This window comes from Heterodontus francisci, chromosome 30, assembly GCF_036365525.1.
Source record: "Heterodontus francisci isolate sHetFra1 chromosome 30, sHetFra1.hap1, whole genome shotgun sequence".
Classification (NCBI taxonomy): Eukaryota; Metazoa; Chordata; class Chondrichthyes; order Heterodontiformes; family Heterodontidae; genus Heterodontus; species Heterodontus francisci.
In genome coordinates this window covers 59,773,262-59,793,195 of record NC_090400.1, presented here as the reverse complement: position 1 = coordinate 59,793,195, position 19,934 = coordinate 59,773,262, and the positions used below count along the sequence as shown (strand labels likewise).

General features: G+C 54.7%; 1 protein-coding gene across 1 annotated transcript in view; it reads right to left on the bottom strand.

Annotated features, from left to right (window-relative positions):
• The window catches only part of ncbp3 (nuclear cap binding subunit 3), a 65,456-nt gene extending 60,867 nt beyond the window's left edge, over positions 1–4,589 (bottom strand). Inside the window, exon 1 of the mRNA XM_068010808.1 lies at positions 4,392–4,589. Coding sequence (XP_067866909.1) covers positions 4,392–4,574 — 183 coding nt within the window. The 5' untranslated portion in view covers positions 4,575–4,589. The remainder of the gene's footprint in view (positions 1–4,391) is intronic.
• Positions 4,590–19,934: the final 15,345 nt, after the last annotated feature.

Sequence of the window (19,934 nt, the reverse complement as noted above, 5' to 3'; positions counted from 1 at the left end):
CCTTTCCTTATATTCCTGATAGGGAGAGACTTGGACTTGTAGAGAAGCAAATGGATTTTAGAATCGAGGTACGCATCACTAAAAATAAAGTGATTGACTCTTAACTGCCCTCTGAAATGGCTGAGCAAGACAGTCAGTTGCCAGGGGCAAATAGGGGCAGGGGACAAATGCTGACCTTACCAGCAACGCACACATACCATGAAATATATTTTTAAAACGGTTTTAGGGATGTTGACTGAGGGATAAATAATGGTCCTGGGCACAGGGAAGCAGCAGCCAGCTCTTCTTATAGTGGCTGCGGGTATTTTAAACCCACTATGGAGGGCAGACGGGGCCTCAGTTTAACGTTTCGTGAAAGACAGCACCTCCGACAGTGCGGCGGACCTTCAGTACTGACCCTCCGACAGAGCAGCGCTCCCTCAGCATTGACCCTCCGAAAGTGCAGCGCTCGTTCAGTACTGACCCTCCGACAGTGCAAAACTCCCTCAGTACTGACCCTCCGACGGTGCAGCATTCCCTCAGTACTGACCCTCCGACAGTGCAGCGCTCCCTCAGTACTGACCCTCCGACAGTGCAGCGCTCCCTCAGTACTGACCCTCCGACAGTGCAGCGCTCCCTCAGTACTGACCCTCCGACAGTGCAGCATTCCCTCAGTACTGTCCCTCCGACGGTGCAGCATTCTGTCAGTACTGTCCCTAGAACAGTGCAGCACTCCCTCAATACTGACCCTCCGACAGTGCAGCTCTCCCTCAATACTGACACTCCGACAGTGCAGGTCTCCCTAAATACTGACCCTCTGACAGTGCAGCACTCCCTCAGTACTGACCCTCCGACAGTGCAGCACTCCCTCAGTACTGACCCTCCAACAGTGCAGCGCTCCCTCAGTACTGACCCTCCGACAGTGCAGCGCTCCCTCAGTACTGACCCTCCGACAGTGCAGCACTCCCTCAGCACTGACCCTCCGATGGTGCAGCACTCCCTCAATACTGACCCTCCGACAGTGCAGCTCTCCCTCAATACTGACACTCCGACAGTGCAGCGCTCCCTAAATACTGACCCTCCGACAGTGCAGCGCTCCCTAAATACTGACCCTCCGACAGTGCAGCACTCCCTCAGTACTGACCCTCCGACAGTGCAGCACTCCCTCAGTACTGACCCTCCGACAGTGCAGCGCTCCCTCAGTACTGACCCTCCGACAGTGCAGCACTCCCTCAGTGCAGCACTCCCTCAGTACTGACCCTCCAACAGTGCAGCGCTCCCTCAGTACTGACCCTCCGACAGTGCAGCACTCCCTCAGCACTGACCCTCCGACAGTGCAGCATTCCCTCAGTACTGTCCCTCCGACGGTGCAGCTCTCCCTCAATACTGACACTCCGACAGTGCAGCGCTCCCTAAATACTGACCCTCCGACAGTGCAGCACTCCCTCAGTACTGAGCCTCCGACAGTGCAGCACTCCCTCAGTACTGACCCTCCGACAGTGCAGCACTCCCTCAGTACTGACCCTCCGACAGTGCAGCACTCCCTCAGTACTGACCCTCCGACAGTGCAGCACTCCCTCAGTACTGACCCTCCGACAGTGCAGCACTCCCTCAGTACTGACCCTCCGACAGTGCAGCACTCCCTCAGTACTGACCCTCCGACAGTGCAGCACTCCCTCAGTACTGACCCTCCGACAGTGCAGCACTCCCTCAGTACTGACCCTCCGACAGTGCTGCACTCCCTCAGTACTGACCCTCCGACAGTGCTGCACTCCCTCAGTACTGACCCTCCGACAGTGCAGCGCTCCCTCAGTACTGACCCTCCGACAGTGCAGCGCTCCCTCAGTACTGACCCTCCGACAGTGCAGCGCTCCCTCAGTACTGACCCTCCGACAGTGCAGCGCTCCCTCAGTACTGACCCTCCGACAGTGCAGCGCTCCCTCAGTACTGACCCTCCGACAGTGCAGCGCTCCCTCAGTACTGACCCTCCGACAGTGCAGCATTCCCTCAATACTGACCCTCCGACAGTGCAGCTCTCCCTCAATACTGACACTCCGACAGTGCAGGTCTCCCTAAATACTGACCCTCTGACAGTGCAGCACTCCCTCAGTACTAACCCTCCGACAGTGCAGCACTCCCTCAGTACTGACCCTCCGACAGTGCAGCGCTCCCTCAGTACTGACCCTCTGACAGTGCAGCACTCCCTCAGTACTGACCCTCCGACAGTGCAGCGCTCCCTCAGTACTGACCCTCCGACAGTGCAGCGCTCCCTCAGTACTGACCCTCCGACAGTGCAGCACTCCCTCAGCACTGACCCTCCGATGGTGCAGCACTCCCTCAATACTGACCCTCCGACAGTGCAGCTCTCCCTCAATACTGACACTCCGACAGTGCAGCGCTCCCTAAATACTGACCCTCCGACAGTGCAGCTCTCCCTCAATACTGACCCTCCGACAGTGCAGCTCTCCCTCAATACTGACACTCCGACAGTGCAGCGCTCCCTAAATACTGACCCTCCGACAGTGCAGCACTCCCTCAGTACTGACCCTCCGACAGTGCAGCACTCCCTCAGTACTGACCCTCCGACAGTGCAGCACTCCCTCAGTACTGACCCTCCGACAGTGCAGCACTCCCTCAGTACTGACCCTCCGACAGTGCAGCACTCCCTCAGTACTGACCCTCCGATGGTGCAGCACTCCCTCAATACTGACCCTCCGACAGTGCAGCACTCCCTCAGTACTGACCCTCCGACAGTGCAGCACTCCCTCAGTACTGACCCTCCGACAGTGCAGCACTCCCTCAGTACTGACCCTCTGACAGTGCAGCACTCCCTCAGTACTGACCCTCCGACAGTGCTGCACTCCCTCAGTACTGACCCTCCGACAGTGCTGCGCTCCCTCAGTACTGACCCTCCGACAGTGCAGCGCTCCCTCAGTACTGACCCTCCGACAGTGCAGCGCTCCCTCAGCACTGACCCTCCGATGGTGCAGCACTCCCTCAATACTGACCCTCCGACAGTGCAGCTCTCCCTCAATACTGACACTCCGACAGTGCAGCGCTCCCTAAATACTGACCCTCCGACAGTGCAGCACTCCCTCAGTACTGACCCTCCGACAGTGCAGCACTCCCTCAGTACTGACCCTCCGACAGTGCAGCACTCCCTCAGTACTGACCCTCCGACAGTGCAGCACTCCCTCAGTACTGACCCTCCGATGGTGCAGCACTCCCTCAATACTGACCCTCCGACAGTGCAGCACTCCCTCAGTACTGACCCTCCGACAGTGCAGCACTCCCTCAGTACTGACCCTCCGATGGTGCAGCACTCCCTCAATACTGACCCTCCGACAGTGCAGCACTCCCTCAGTACTGACCCTCCGACAGTGCAGCACTCCCTCAGTACTGACCCTCCGATGGTGCAGCACTCCCTCAATACTGACCCTCCGACAGTGCAGCACTCCCTCAGTACTGACCCTCCGACAGTGCAGCACTCCCTCAGTACTGACCCTCCGATGGTGCAGCACTCCCTCAATACTGACCCTCCGACAGTGCAGCACTCCCTCAGTACTGACCCTCCGATGGTGCAGCACTCCCTCAGCACTGACCCTCCGATGGTGCAGCACTCCCTCAATACTGACCCTCCGACAGTGCAGCACTCCCTCAATACTGACCCTCCGATGGTGCAGCACTCCCTCAGCACTGACCCTCCGATGGTGCAGCACTCCCTCAGCACTGACCCTCCGACGGTGCAGCACTCCCTCAATACTGACCCTCCGACAGTGCAGCACTCCCTCAGCACTGACCCTCCGACGGTGCAGCACTCCCTCAATACTGACCCTCCGACAGTGCAGCACTCCCTCAATACTGACCCTCCGACAGTGCAGCACTCCCTCAGTACTGACCCTCCGACAGTGCAGCATTCCCTCAGCACTGACCCTCCGACAGTGCAGCACTCCCTCAGCACTGACCCTCCGACAGTGCAGCACTCCCTCAGTACTGACCCTCCGACAGTGCAGCATTCCCTCAGTACTGACCCTCCGACAGTGCAGCGCTCCCTCAGTACTGACCCTGTGACAGTGCCGCACTCTCTGTATTACTGGCGGTTCCTTTCATTTCTAACTCTCTCTCCTAGGTCATTCGACTAGGAGGGGCTTCACAGCGCTGTTCCTGCTGCTTTCACAGTGAACCCGCGGCCGGCGGCTCTCAGTCCGGTGAACAGCAGGTGCCTGGATCCCGAGGCCGGAGCCCCGGGGGGGGGATGGTTCCTGCTCCGGCTTCCCCTCCCCACCATGGGCCCCGGCCTCCCGCCCCTTCCGAGGCTCTCACGCGTCCTCTGGGCCTGCCAGCGCCGGGAGCTCGCCACCCGCCCCGGCTGCACTGGGCCCCGAGGCCTCGGCTTTGCGCTGTCTCCTCACCGGGATCAGGTCCTTGAGGGACCTCCGCACCGAGATGGAATCGAGCTTCTCGGGCTCGATCTCTCCCTCCTCCACCTCCATCGGCTCCTCCTCCCGCTCCGACTCGGAGCCCGAGCCCCGCTCCCCGGCCCCACACTCGGCCCCCGGCTCCACACACACCCGCAGGCCCCGCACCGCCGCCATTCCAACCAACGAGCAGCCAGTCGGGGGCAAGAGGAGCCGCACCGCTCCCTCCTGGCGCCGCCGGAGGACCAGCCGCCGCCAATGAGTGGAAGATGCAGTCAAGAGGGAACCCCCCCTTGCCCAAAGGCTTTCAGAGGAAAAGCACTGGCGCCACCTGGGGGCCCCGAGAGTAACTGATGCCACAGGGAGCAGCAAATCGATTCAAACCCCAGCTTCTGCTCAATTACATGATTTTTGACTCTGAGCTGAGCTTTCAATTCCATATCCCATCCATCACAATCCAACACTCTCCCATCCGTGTCCTAACATGCACCAAGCCCTGTGCTCGCTGACCTACATCGACTCCCAGTCAAGCAACGCCTTGACTTTAAAATTCTCATCCTTGTTTTCAAATCCCTCCATTGCCTCGTCCCCAGGCCCCCATCGCTGTAATCTCCTCCAGTCCTACAACTCTCTGAGACTCCTCCAATTCTGGCCTCTTGAGCATCCTCTTCAGTTGCCTTCAGCTGCCAGGGCCCTAAGATCTGGAATTCCCTCCCTAAACCTCTCCCCCTCTCCTCCTTTCGGATCAGCAGTGATCTCTGCGCTGCTATATGCTTCAGAGACTTGGACAACCTACAGCAGGCACCTCAAAGCATTGGAGAAGCACCACCAGAGGTGCCTCCGCAAGATCCTCCAAATCAGGTGGCAAGAAAGGCAGTGAAACAGCAGCGTCCTCTCCCAAGCCAACCTGCCCAGCATTTTGGGGTGCTAATCACCCAAGACCAATTCCACTATGTGGGACTTGTCATTCACATGCCTGATACCAGACTCCTGAAGCAGCTCTTCTACCCAGAACTTGGTCATGGCAGGAGACTCCCAGGAGGACAATGGGAACGCTTTAGAGATGTCCTCAAAGCATCCCTGAAGAGATCAAACATCCCCGTTGACTCGTGGGAGTCCCTGGCTCACGACTGTCCTAGATGGAGAAAGCATTCGGGAAGACATCGTAGACCAAGGGACTTTGTCAAGCAATGCGGAGGCGAAAGTTGAGACGTCAGAGGGAGCGCACAAACCTCCAAACTACTCAAATACATGACCCTTCAAGCACCACCTGCCCCTCACGTGGCAGAATCTACAAATCACATATTGGACTTATCAGCCATCTCAGAACCCATGGAACCGGAGTGGAAGCAAAACCTCCTTTATCTCGAGGGACTGCCGAAGAAGATGTTCCTGGAAACCCACCTCTTCAACCAAGCTTTTAGTCACATGTCCCAATATCTCTTATTTTGATTACTCTCCTGTGAAGCACCTTGAGATAAGTTACTCTGTTAAAGGTGCTATATAAAGGTAGCTTTGTGTCTTAGCTGGGACTGTGTCTCAGGCCGTCAGTGACCACAATACCTCTGGATTAAGGAGAAGTGAAATCTTCCAGTGTTCCTGTTCCTAATGACTGGAAAATGCATCTGTACAGTTTGTCAGCACAGAACATAATCAGGCTAAGCCGTGATGCACTCCTTGGTTGAATGCCAGTCTACACTCACTGAGTTCCCAGACAAAGAATGGGCTACTTGGGTGAGGTACAGGAGAGCAGCTAGGACCTGTGCAACCCGTACCCCAGCAAAAATCATTGTCTTCAGGAGAGCGGGGAGGAGCAGAAACAGGAACCCAGGTTTGGCAGATCTGTTATATCTGTAAAAACAATCGCTGTTTCTTTCAGACATCATCGTCATTGCCGAGACCACTTGGCTACTGTCTCTGGCTGTACAGCCGTTACCTGTCACGGTGTCCTATCCTCAGCTGAGCTCTGGCCCCACATATCCTCTCAATCGGAAGGATTTTTTGGAGTGCTTGTTTGGGTTTTTGGGTGTTTTTTCTGGGGGGGCGGGGGCGGTGTTTGGATGGGTTTTCAGTTGCACTGTGAATGGTTGGTGGTTGGAGAGCATGTTGAGTTTAATAAAGGACAGAGTGACTGGTACTGCCTGAGCATTGCAGTAGAGGGCACCCCAGGGCAGAGTGAGACTCTCTGGGCTCAGTGCCATGGGGGTGGGGGGTGTAACAGCCTGTCAGGGAGATGGGAGACATCTCATTAGCTTCAACCAGATTACAGCTGCTGCAGATGGCATTGTCTCTTTTCAGGTCAACAGCCAAGCACCAAGCTGCTTCCTTCTCAAACTCCACAATCCGGACACACTCCTGGACTGGACACGCTCCCGATCCGGACACAGTCCCAATTCGGACACACTCCCATTCCGGAAACAGTTCCAATTCCGACACACTCCCGGTCCAGACACACTCACAGTCCGCACACAGTCCTGTTCCGGACAAAGTCCCAATCCGGACACATTCCCGTTCCGATCACATTCCCGTTCCGCATACAGTCCCAATCCGAAACACTCTGGTTCCAGACAGAGTCCCAATCCGGTCACATTCCGAAACGGGACATACCACTGCTCCGGACACAGTCCCAATCCGGAATCACTCCCAATCCGGACACAGTCCCAAACTGGACACACTCCCATTCTGGAAACAGTCCCAATCCGGACACACTCCAATTGTGGAAACAGTCCCAATCTGGACACAGTCCCAATCCGGACACACTCCCAATCTGGACACAGTCCAAATACGGACACACTCCCATTCTGGAAACAGTCCCAATCTGGACACAGTCCCAATCCGGACACACTCCCAATCTGGACACAGTCCCAATCCGGACACACTCCCATTCTGGAAACAGTCCCAATCTGGACACAGTCCCAATCCGGACACACTCCCATTCTGGAAACAGTCCCAATCTGGACACAGTCCCAATCCGGACACACTCCCAATCCGGATACACTCCCATTCTGGAAACAGTCCTAATCAGGACACAGTCCCAATCCGGACACAGTCCCAATCCGGACACACTCCCGTTCTGGAAACAGTCCCAATCTGGACACAGTCCCAATCCGGACACTCTCCCAATCTGGACACAGTCCCAATCCGGACACACTCCCATTCTGGAAACAGTCCCAATCTGGACACAGTCCCAATCCGGACACACTCCCATTCTGGAAACAGTCCCAATCAGGACACAGTCCCAATCCGGACACAGTCCCAATCTGGACACAGTCCCAATCCGGACACACTCCCATTCTGGAAACAGTCCCAATCAGGACACAGTCCCAATCTGGACACAGTCCCAATCCGGACACACTCCCATTCTGGAAACAGTCCCAATCAGGACACAGTCCCAATCCGGACACAGTCCCAATTCGGACACACTCCCATTCCGGAAACAGTTCCAATTCCGACACACTCCCGGTCCAGACACACTCACAGTCCGCACACAGTCCTGTTCCGGACAAAGTCCCAATCCGGACACATTCCCGTTCCGATCACATTCCCGTTCCGCATACAGTCCCAATCCGAAACACTCTGGTTCCAGACAGAGTCCCAATCCGGTCACATTCCGAAACGGGACATACCACTGCTCCGGACACAGTCCCAATCCGGAATCACTCCCAATCCGGACACAGTCCCAAACTGGACACACTCCCATTCTGGAAACAGTCCCAATCTGGACACAGTCCCAATCCGGACACACTCCAATTGTGGAAACAGTCCCAATCTGGACACAGTCCCAATCCGGACACACTCCCAATCTGGACACAGTCCAAATACGGACACACTCCCATTCTGGAAACAGTCCCAATCTGGACACAGTCCCAATCCGGACACAATCCCATTCTGGAAACAGTCCCAATCTGGACACAGTCCCAATCCGGACACACTCCCATTCTGGAAACAGTCCCAATCTGGACACAGTCCCAATCCGGACACACTCCCAATCCGGATACACTCCCATTCTGGAAACAGTCCTAATCAGGACACAGTCCCAATCCGGACACAGTCCCAATCCGGACACACTCCCGTTCTGGAAACAGTCCCAATCTGGACACAGTCCCAATCCGGACACTCTCCCAATCTGGACACAGTCCCAATCCGGACACACTCCCATTCTGGAAACAGTCCCAATCAGGACACAGTCCCAATCTGGACACAGTCCCAATCCGGACACACTCCCGTTCTGGAAACAGTCCCAATCAGGACACAGTCCCGTACTGGACACAGTCCCAATCAGGACACAGTCCCAAACTGGACACACTCTCATTCTGGAAACAGTCCCAATCCGGACACACTCCAACTGTGGAAACAGTCCCAATCTGGACACAGTCCCAATCCGGACACACTCCCAATCTGGACACAGTCCAAATCCGGACACACTCCCATTCTGGAAACAGTCCCAATCTGGACACAGTCCCAATCCGGACACTCTCCCAATCTGGACACAGTCCCAATCCGGACACACTCCCATTCTGGAAACAGTCCCAATCTGGACACAGTCCCAATCCGGACACACTCCCATTCTGGAAACAGTCCCAATCTGGACACAGTCCCAATCCGGACACAGTCCCAATCCGGACACACTCCCAATCTGGACACAGTCCCAATCCGGACACACTCCCATTCTGGAAACAGTCCCAATCTGGACACAGTCCCAATCCGGACACACTCCCATTCTGGAAACAGTCCCATTCTGGAAACAGTCCCAATCCGGACACACTCCCAATCTGGACACAGTCCCAATCCGGACACACTCCCATTCTGGAAACAGTCCCAATCTGGAAACAGTCCCAATCCGGACACACTCCCAATCTGGACACAGTCCCAATCCGGACACACTCCCATTCTGGAAACAGTCCCAATCTGGAAACAGTCCCAATCTGGACACAGTCCCAATCCGGACACACTCCCATTCTGGAAACAGTCCCAATCTGGAAACAGTCCCAATCCGGACACACTCCCAATCTGGACACAGTCCCAATCCGGACACACTCCCAATCTGGACACAGTCCCAATCAGGACACAGTCCCAATCCGGACACACTCCCAATCTGGAAACAGTCCCAATCTGGACACAGTCCCAATCCGGACACACTCCCAATCTGGACACAGTCCCAATCCGGACACACTCCCATTCTGGAAACAGTCCCAATCTGGACACAGTCCCAATCCGGACACACTCCCATTCTGGAAACAGTCCCAATCAGGACACAGTCCCAATCCGGACACACTCCCATTCTGGAAACAGTCCCAATCAGGACACAGTCCCAATCCGGACACAGTCCCAATCCGGACACACTCCCGTTCTGGAAACAGTCCCAATCCGGACACACTCCAACTGTGGAAACAGTCCCAATCTGGACACAGTCCCAATCCGGACACACTCCCAATCTGGACACAGTCCAAATCCGGACACACTCCCATTCTGGAAACAGTCCCAATCTGGACACAGTCCCAATCCGGACACTCTCCCAATCTGGACACAGTCCCAATCCGGACACACTCCCATTCTGGAAACAGTCCCAATCTGGACACAGTCCCAATCCGGACACACTCCCATTCTGGAAACAGTCCCAATCTGGACACAGTCCCAATCCGGACACACTCCCATTCTGGAAACAGTCCCAATCAGGACACAGTCCCAATCCGGACACAGTCCCAATCCGGACACACTCCCGTTCTGGAAACAGTCCCAATCAGGACACAGTCCCGTACTGGACACAGTCCCAATCTGGACACAGTCCCAATCCGGACACACTCCAACTGTGGAAACAGTCCCAATCTGGACACAGTCCCAATCCGGACACACTCCCAATCTGGACACAGTCCAAATCCGGACACACTCCCATTCTGGAAACAGTCCCAATCTGGACACAGTCCCAATCCGGTCACTCTCCCAATCTGGATACAGTCCCAATCCGGACACACTCCCATTCTGGAAACAGTCCCAATCTGGACACAGTCCCAATCCGGTCACTCTCCCAATCTGGATACAGTCCCAATCCGGACACACTCCCATTCTGGAAACAGTCCCAATCTGGACACAGTCCCAATCCGGACACACTCCCATTCTGGAAACAGTCCCAATCTGGACACAGTCCCAATCCGGTCACTCTCCCAATCTGGATACAGTCCCAATCCGGACACACTCCCATTCTGGAAACAGTCCCAATCTGGACACAGTCCCAATCCGGACACACTCCCATTCTGGAAACAGTCCCAATCAGGACACAGTCCCAATCCGGACACAGTCCCATTCTGGAAACAGTCCCAATCTGGACACAGTCCCAATCCGGACACACTCCCATTCTGGAAACAGTCCCAATCAGGACACAGTCCCAATCCGGACACAATCCCATTCTGGAAACAGTCCCAATCAGGACACACTCCCATTCTGGAAACAGTCCCAAACTGGACACAGTCCCAATCCGGACACATTCCCATTCTGGAAACAGTCCCAATCTGGACACATTCCCAATCAGGACACACTCCCATTCTGGAAACAGTCCCAAACTGGACACAGACCCAATCCGGACACATTCCCATTCTGGAAACAGTCCCAATCCGGACACACTCCCGTTCTGGACACAGTCCCAATCAGGACACACTCCCATTCTGGACACAGTCCCAATCCGGACACAGTCCCATTCTGGAAACAGTCCCAATCTAGACACAGTCCCAATCCGGACACACTCCCATTCTGGAAACAGTCCCAATCAGGACACAGTCCCAATCCGGACACAGTCCCATTCTGGAAACAGTCCCAATCAGGACACAGTCCCAATCCGGACACAGTCCCATTCTGGAAACAGTCCCAATCTGGACACAGTCCCAATCCGGACACACTCCCATTCTGGAAACAGTCCCAATCTGGACACAGTCCCAATCCGGACACAGTCCCATTCTGGAAACAGTCCCAATCTGGACACAGTCCCAATCCGGACACACTCCCGTTCTGGAAACAGTCCCAATCAGGACACAGTCCCAATCCGGACACAGTCCCATTCTGGAAACAGTCCCAATCTGGACACAGTCCCAATCCGGACACAGTCCCATTCTGGAAACAGTCCCAATCTGGACACAGTCCCAATCCGGACACACTCCCGTTCTGGAAACAGTCCCAATCAGGACACAGTCCCAATCCGGACACAGTCCCATTCTGGAAACAGTCCCAATCTGGACACAGTCCCAATCCGGACACAGTCCCATTCTGGAAACAGTCCCAATCTGGACACAGTCCCAATCCGGACACAGTCCCATTCTGGAAACAGTCCCAATCTGGACACAGTCCCAATCCGGACACAGTCCCATTCTGGAAACAGTCCCAATCTGGACACACTCCCATTCTGGAAACAGTCCCAATCAGGACACAGTCCCAATCCGGACACACTCCCGTTCTGGAAACAGTCCCAATCAGGACACAGTCCCAATCCGGACACACTGCCATTCTGGAAACAGTCCCAATCTGGACACAGTCCCAATCCGGACACAGTCCCAATCCGGACACACTCCCATTCTGGAAACAGTCCCAATCTGGACACAGTCCCAATCCGGACACACTCCCGTTCTGGAAACAGTCCCAATCAGGACACAGTCCCAATCCGGACACACTGCCATTCTGGAAACAGTCCCAATCTGGACACAGTCCCAATCCGGACACAGTCCCAATCCGGACACACTCCCATTCTGGAAACAGTCCCAATCTGGACACAGTCCCAATCTGGACACAGTCCCAATCCGGACACACTCCCGTTCTGGAAACAGTCCCAATCAGGACACAGTCCCAATCCGGACACAGTCCCAATCCGGACACAGTCCCAATCCGGACACACTCCCATTCTGGAAACAGTCCCGTACTGGACACAGTCCCGTACTGGAAACAGTCCCAATCAGGACACAGTCCCAATCCGGACACAGTCCCAATCCGGACACACTCCCATTCTGGAAACAGTCCCGTACTGGACACAGTCCCGTACTGGAAACAGTCCCAATCTGGACACAGTCCCAATCAGGACACAGTCCCAAACTGGACACACTCTCATTCTGGAACCAGTCCCAATCTGGACACAGTCCCAATCTGGACACAGTCCCAATCCGGACACACTCCCGTTCTGGAAACAGTCCCAATCAGGACACAGTCCCAATCCGGACACAGTCCCAATCCGGACACAGTCCCAATCCGGACACACTCCCATTCTGGAAACAGTCCCGTACTGGACACAGTCCCGTACTGGAAACAGTCCCAATCAGGACACAGTCCCAATCCGGACACAGTCCCAATCCGGACACACTCCCATTCTGGAAACAGTCCCGTACTGGACACAGTCCCGTACTGGAAACAGTCCCAATCAGGACACAGTCCCAATCCGGACACAGTCCCAATCCGGACACACTCCCATTCTGGAAACAGTCCCGTACTGGACACAGTCCCGTACTGGAAACAGTCCCAATCAGGACACAGTCCCAATCAGGACACAGTCCCAATCTGGACACAGTCCCAAACTGGACACACTCTCATTCTGGAACCAGTCCCATTCTGGAAACAGTCCCAATCTGGACACAGTCCCAATCCGGACACACTCCCATTCTGGAAACAGTCCCAATCTGGACACAGTCCCAATCCGGACACAGTCCCAATCCGGACACACTCCCGTTCTGGAAACAGTCCCAATCTGGACACAGTCCCAATCCGGACACACTCCCATTCTGGAAACAGTCCCAATCTGGACACAGTCCCAATCCGGACACAGTCCCAATCCGGACACACTCCCGTTCTGGAAACAGTCCCAATCAGGACACAGTCCCAATCCGGACACACTCCCATTCTGGAAACAGTCCCAATCCGGACACACTCCCATTCTGGAAACAGTCCCAATCTGGACACAGTCCCGTACTGGACACAGTCCCAATCAGGACACAGTCCCAAACTGGACACACTCTCATTCTGGAACCAGTCCCAATCTGGACACAGTCCCAATCCAGACACACTCCCATTCTGGAAACAGTACCAATCTGGACACAGTCCCAATCCGGACACACTCCCATTCTGGAAACAGTCCCAATCTGGACACAGTCCCAATCCGGACACAGTCCCAATCCGGACACACTCCCATTCTGGAAACAGTCCCAATCAGGACACAGTCCCAATCCGGACACACTCCCATTCTGGAAACAGTCCCAATCAGGACACAGTCCCAATCCGGACACAGTCCCAATCCGGACACACTCCCGTTCTGGAAACAGTCCCAATCAGGACACAGTCCCAATCCGGACACAGTCCCAATCCGGACACACTCCCGTTCTGGAAACAGTCCCAATCAGGACACAGTCCCAATCCGGACACAGTCCCAATCCGGACACACTCCCGTTCTGGAAACAGTCCCAATCAGGACACAGTCCCGTACTGGACACAGTCCCAATCAGGACACAGTCCCAAACTGGACACACTCTCATTCTGGAAACAGTCCCAATCTGGACACAGTCCCAATCCGGACACACTCCCATTCTGGAAACAGTCCCAATCAGGACACAGTCCCAATCCGGACACAGTCCCAATCCGGACACACTCCCGTTCTGGAAACAGTCCCAATCAGGACACAGTCCCGTACTGGACACAGTCCCAATCAGGACACAGTCCCAAACTGGACACACTCTCATTCTGGAAACAGTCCCAATCTGGACACAGTCCCAATCCGGACACACTCCAACTGTGGAAACAGTCCCAATCTGGACACAGTCCCAATCCGGACACACTCCCAATCTGGACACAGTCCAAATCCGGACACAGTCCCATTCTGGAAACAGTCCCAATCTGGACACAGTCCCAATCCGGACACTCTCCCAATCTGGACACAGTCCCAATCCGGACACACTCCCATTCTGGAAACAGTCCCAATCTGGACACAGTCCCAATCCGGACACACTCCCATTCTGGAAACAGTCCCAATCTGGACACAGTCCCAATCTGGACACAGTCCCAATCCGGACACACTCCCATTCTGGAAACAGTCCCAATCTGGACACAGTCCCAATCTGGACACACTCCCAATCCGGACACACTCCCATTCTGGAAACAGTCCCAATCAGGACACAGTCCCAATCCGGACACAATCCCATTCTGGAAACAGTCCCAATCTGGACACATTCCCAATCCGGACACACTCCCATTCTGGAAACAGTCCCAATCTGGACACACTCCCAATCCGGACACACTCCCATTCTGGAAACAGTCCCAATCAGGACACACTCCCATTCTGGAAACAGTCCCAAACTGGACACAGTCCCAATCCGGACACATTCCCATTCTGGAAACAGTCCCAATCTGGACACATTCCCAATCCGGACACACTCCCATTCTGGAAACAGTCCCAATCAGGACACACTCCCATTCTGGAAACAGTCCCAAACTGGACACAGACCCAATCCGGACACATCCCCATTCTGGAAACAGTCCCAATCCGGACACACTCCCGTTCTGGACACAGTCCCAATCAGGACACACTCCCATTCTGGACACAGTCCCAATCCGGACACAGTCCCATTCTGGAAACAGTCCCAATCTGGACACAGTCCCAATCCGGACACACTCCCATTCTGGAAACAGTCCCAATCAGGACACAGTCCCAATCCGGACACACTCCCATTCTGGAAACAGTCCCAATCTGGACACAGTCCCAATCCGGACACAGTCCCATTCTGGAAACAGTCCCAATCTGGACACAGTCCCAATCCGGACACAGTCCCATTCTGGAAACAGTCCCAATCTGGACACAGTCCCAATCCGGACACACTCCCATTCTGGAAACAGTCCCAATCTGGACACAGTCCCAATCCGGACACACTCCCGTTCTGGAAACAGTCCCAATCAGGACACAGTCCCGTACTGGACACAGTCCAAATCCGGACACACTCCCATTCTGGAAACAGTCCCAATCTGGACACAGTCCCAATCCGGACACTCTCCCAATCTGGACACAGTCCCAATCCGGACACACTCCCATTCTGGAAACAGTCCCAATCTGGACACAGTCCCAATCCGGACACACTCCCATTCTGGAAACAGTCCCAATCAGGACACAGTCCCAATCTGGACACACTCCCGTTCTGGAAACAGTCCCAATCAGGACACAGTCCCAATCCGGACACAGTCCCAATCTGGACACAGTCCCAATCCGGACACACTCCCATTCTGGAAACAGTCCCAATCTGGACACAGTCCCAATCCGGACACACTCCCATTCTGGAAACAGTCCCAATCAGGACACAGTCCCAATCTGGACACACTCCCGTTCTGGAAACAGTCCCAATCTGGACACAGTCCCAATCCGGACACAGTCCCATTCTGGACACAGTCCCGTTCTGGAAACAGTCCCAATCAGGACACAGTCCCGTACTGGACACACTCTCATTCTGGAAACAGTCCCAATCTGGACACAGTCCCAATCCGGACACACTCCAACTGTGGAAACAGTCCCAATCTGGACACAGTCCCAATCCGGACACACTCCCAATCTGGACACAGTCCAAATCCGGACACACTCCCATTCTGGAAACAGTCCCAATCTGGACACAGTCCCAATCCGGACACTCTCCCAATCTGGACACAGTCCCAATCCGGACACAGTCCCAATCCGGACACACTCCCATTCTGGAAACAGTCCCAATCTGGACACAGTCCCAATCCGGACACACTCCCATTCTGGAAACAGTCCCAATCTGGACACAGTCCCAATCCGGACACACTCCCAATCTGGACACAGTCCCAATCCGGACACACTCCCATTCTGGAAACAGTCCCAATCTGGACACAGTCCCAATCCGGACACACTCCCAATCTGGACACAGTCCCAATCCGGACACACTCCCATTCTGGAAACAGTCCCAATCTGGACACAGTCCCAATCCGGACACACTCCCAATCTGGACACAGTCCCATTCTGGAAACAGTCCCAATCTGGACACAGTCCCAATCCGGACACACTCCCAATCTGGACACAGTCCCAATCCGGACACACTCCCATTCTGGAAACAGTCCCAATCTGGACACAGTCCCAATCCGGACACACTCCCATTCTGGAAACAGTCCCAATCAGGACACAGTCCCAATCCGGACACACTCCCATTCTGGAAACAGTCCCAATCAGGACACAGTCCCAATCCGGACACAGTCCCAATCCGGACACACTCCCGTTCTGGAAACAGTCCCAATCAGGACACACTCCAACTGTGGAAACAGTCCCAATCTGGACACAGTCCCAATCCGGACACACTCCAACTGTGGAAACAGTCCCAATCTGGACACAGTCCCAATCCGGACACACTCCCAATCTGGACACAGTCCAAATCCGGACACACTCCCATTCTGGAAACAGTCCCAATCTGGACACAGTCCCAATCCGGACACTCTCCCAATCTGGACACAGTCCCAATCCGGACACACTCCCATTCTGGAAACAGTCCCAATCTGGACACAGTCCCAATCCGGACACACTCCCATTCTGGAAACAGTCCCAATCTGGACACAGTCCCAATCCGGACACACTCCCATTCTGGAAACAGTCCCAATCAGGACACAGTCCCAATCCGGACACAGTCCCAATCCGGACACACTCCCGTTCTGGAAACAGTCCCAATCAGGACACAGTCCCGTACTGGACACAGTCCCAATCTGGACACAGTCCCAATCCGGACACACTCCAACTGTGGAAACAGTCCCAATCTGGACACAGTCCCAATCCGGACACACTCCCAATCTGGACACAGTCCAAATCCGGACACACTCCCATTCTGGAAACAGTCCCAATCTGGACACAGTCCCAATCCGGTCACTCTCCCAATCTGGATACAGTCCCAATCCGGACACACTCCCATTCTGGAAACAGTCCCAATCTGGACACAGTCCCAATCCGGACACACTCCCATTCTGGAAACAGTCCCAATCTGGACACAGTCCCAATCTGGACACAGTCCCAATCCGGACACACTCCCATTCTGGAAACAGTCCCAATCTGGACACAGTCCCAATCTGGACACACTCCCAATCCGGACACACTCCCATTCTGGAAACAGTCCCAATCAGGACACAGTCCCAATCCGGACACAGTCCCATTCTGGAAACAGTCCCAATCTGGACACAGTCCCAATCCGGACACACTCCCATTCTGGAAACAGTCCCAATCAGGACACAGTCCCAATCCGGACACAATCCCATTCTGGAAACAGTCCCAATCAGGACACACTCCCATTCTGGAAACAGTCCCAAACTGGACACAGTCCCAATCCGGACACATTCCCATTCTGGAAACAGTCCCAATCTGGACACATTCCCAATCCGGACACACTCCCATTCTGGAAACAGTCCCAATCAGGACACACTCCCATTCTGGAAACAGTCCCAAACTGGACACAGACCCAATCCGGACACATTCCCATTCTGGAAACAGTCCCAATCCGGACACACTCCCGTTCTGGACACAGTCCCAATCAGGACACACTCCCATTCTGGACACAGTCCCAATCCGGACACAGTCCCATTCTGGAAACAGTCCCAATCTAGACACAGTCCCAATCCGGACACACTCCCATTCTGGAAACAGTCCCAATCAGGACACAGTCCCAATCCGGACACAGTCCCATTCTGGAAACAGTCCCAATCTGGACACAGTCCCAATCCGGACACAGTCCCATTCTGGAAACAGTCCCAATCAGGACACAGTCCCAATCCGGACACACTGCCATTCTGGAAACAGTCCCAATCTGGACACAGTCCCAATCCGGACACAGTCCCAATCCGGACACACTCCCATTCTGGACACAGTCCCAATCAGGACACAGTCCCAAACTGGACACACTCTCATTCTGGAACCAGTCCCAATCTGGACACAGTCCCAAACTGGACACACTCTCATTCTGGAACCAGTCCCAATCTGGACACAGTCCCAATCCGGACACAGTCCCAATCCGGACACACTCCCATTCTGGAAACAGTCCCAATCAGGACACAGTCCCAATCCGGACACACTCCCATTCTGGAAACAGTCCCAATCTGGACACAGTCCCAATCCGGACACAGTCCCAATCCGGACACACTCCCGTTCTGGAAACAGTCCCAATCAGGACACAGTCCCAAACTGGACACACTCTCATTCTGGAACCAGTCCCAATCTGGACACAGTCCCAATCCGGACACAGTCCCAATCCGGACACACTCCCATTCTGGAAACAGTCCCAATCAGGACACAGTCCCAATCCGGACACACTCCCATTCTGGAAACAGTCCCAATCTGGACACAGTCCCAATCCGGACACAGTCCCAATCCGGACACACTCCCGTTCTGGAAACAGTCCCAATCAGGACACAGTCCCAATCCGGACACAGTCCCAATCCGGACACACTCCCATTCTGGAAACAGTCCCAATCTGGACACAGTCCCAATCCGGACACACTCCCATTCTGGAAACAGTCCCAATCTGGACACAGTCCCAATCCGGACACAGTCCCAATCCGGACACACTCCCATTCTGGAAACAGTCCCAATCAGGACACAGTCCCAATCCGGACACACTCCCATTCTGGAAACAGTCCCAATCAGGACACAGTCCCAATCCGGACACAGTCCCAATCCGGACACACTCCCGTTCTGGAAACAGTCCCAATCAGGACACAGTCCCAATCCGGACACAGTCCCAATCCGGACACACTCCCGTTCTGGAAACAGTCCCAATCAGGACACAGTCCCAATCCGGACACAGTCCCAATCCGGACACACTCCCGTTCTGGAAACAGTCCCAATCAGGACACAGTCCCGTACTGGACACAGTCCCAATCAGGACACAGTCCCAATCCGGACACACTCCCATTCTGGAAACAGTCCCAATCAGGACACAGTCCCAATCCGGACACAGTCCCAATCCGGACACACTCCCGTTCTGGAAACAGTCCCAATCAGGACACAGTCCCAATCCGGACACAGTCCCAATCCGGACACACTCCCGTTCTGGAAACAGTCCCAATCAGGACACAGTCCCAATCCGGACACAGTCCCAATCCGGACACACTCCCGTTCTGGAAACAGTCCCAATCAGGACACAGTCCCGTACTGGACACAGTCCCAATCAGGACACAGTCCCAAACTGGACACACTCTCATTCTGGACACAGTCCCAATCAGGACACAGTCCCAAACTGGACACACTCTCATTCTGGAAACAGTCCCAATCTGGACACAGTCCCAATCCGGACACACTCCCATTCTGGAAACAGTCCCAATCAGGACACAGTCCCAATCCGGACACAGTCCCAATCCGGACACACTCCCGTTCTGGAAACAGTCCCAATCAGGACACAGTCCCGTACTGGACACAGTCCCAATCAGGACACAGTCCCAAACTGGACACACTCTCATTCTGGAAACAGTCCCAATCAGGACACAGTCCCAATCCGGACACACTCCCATTCTGGAAACAGTCCCAATCAGGACACAGTCCCAATCCGG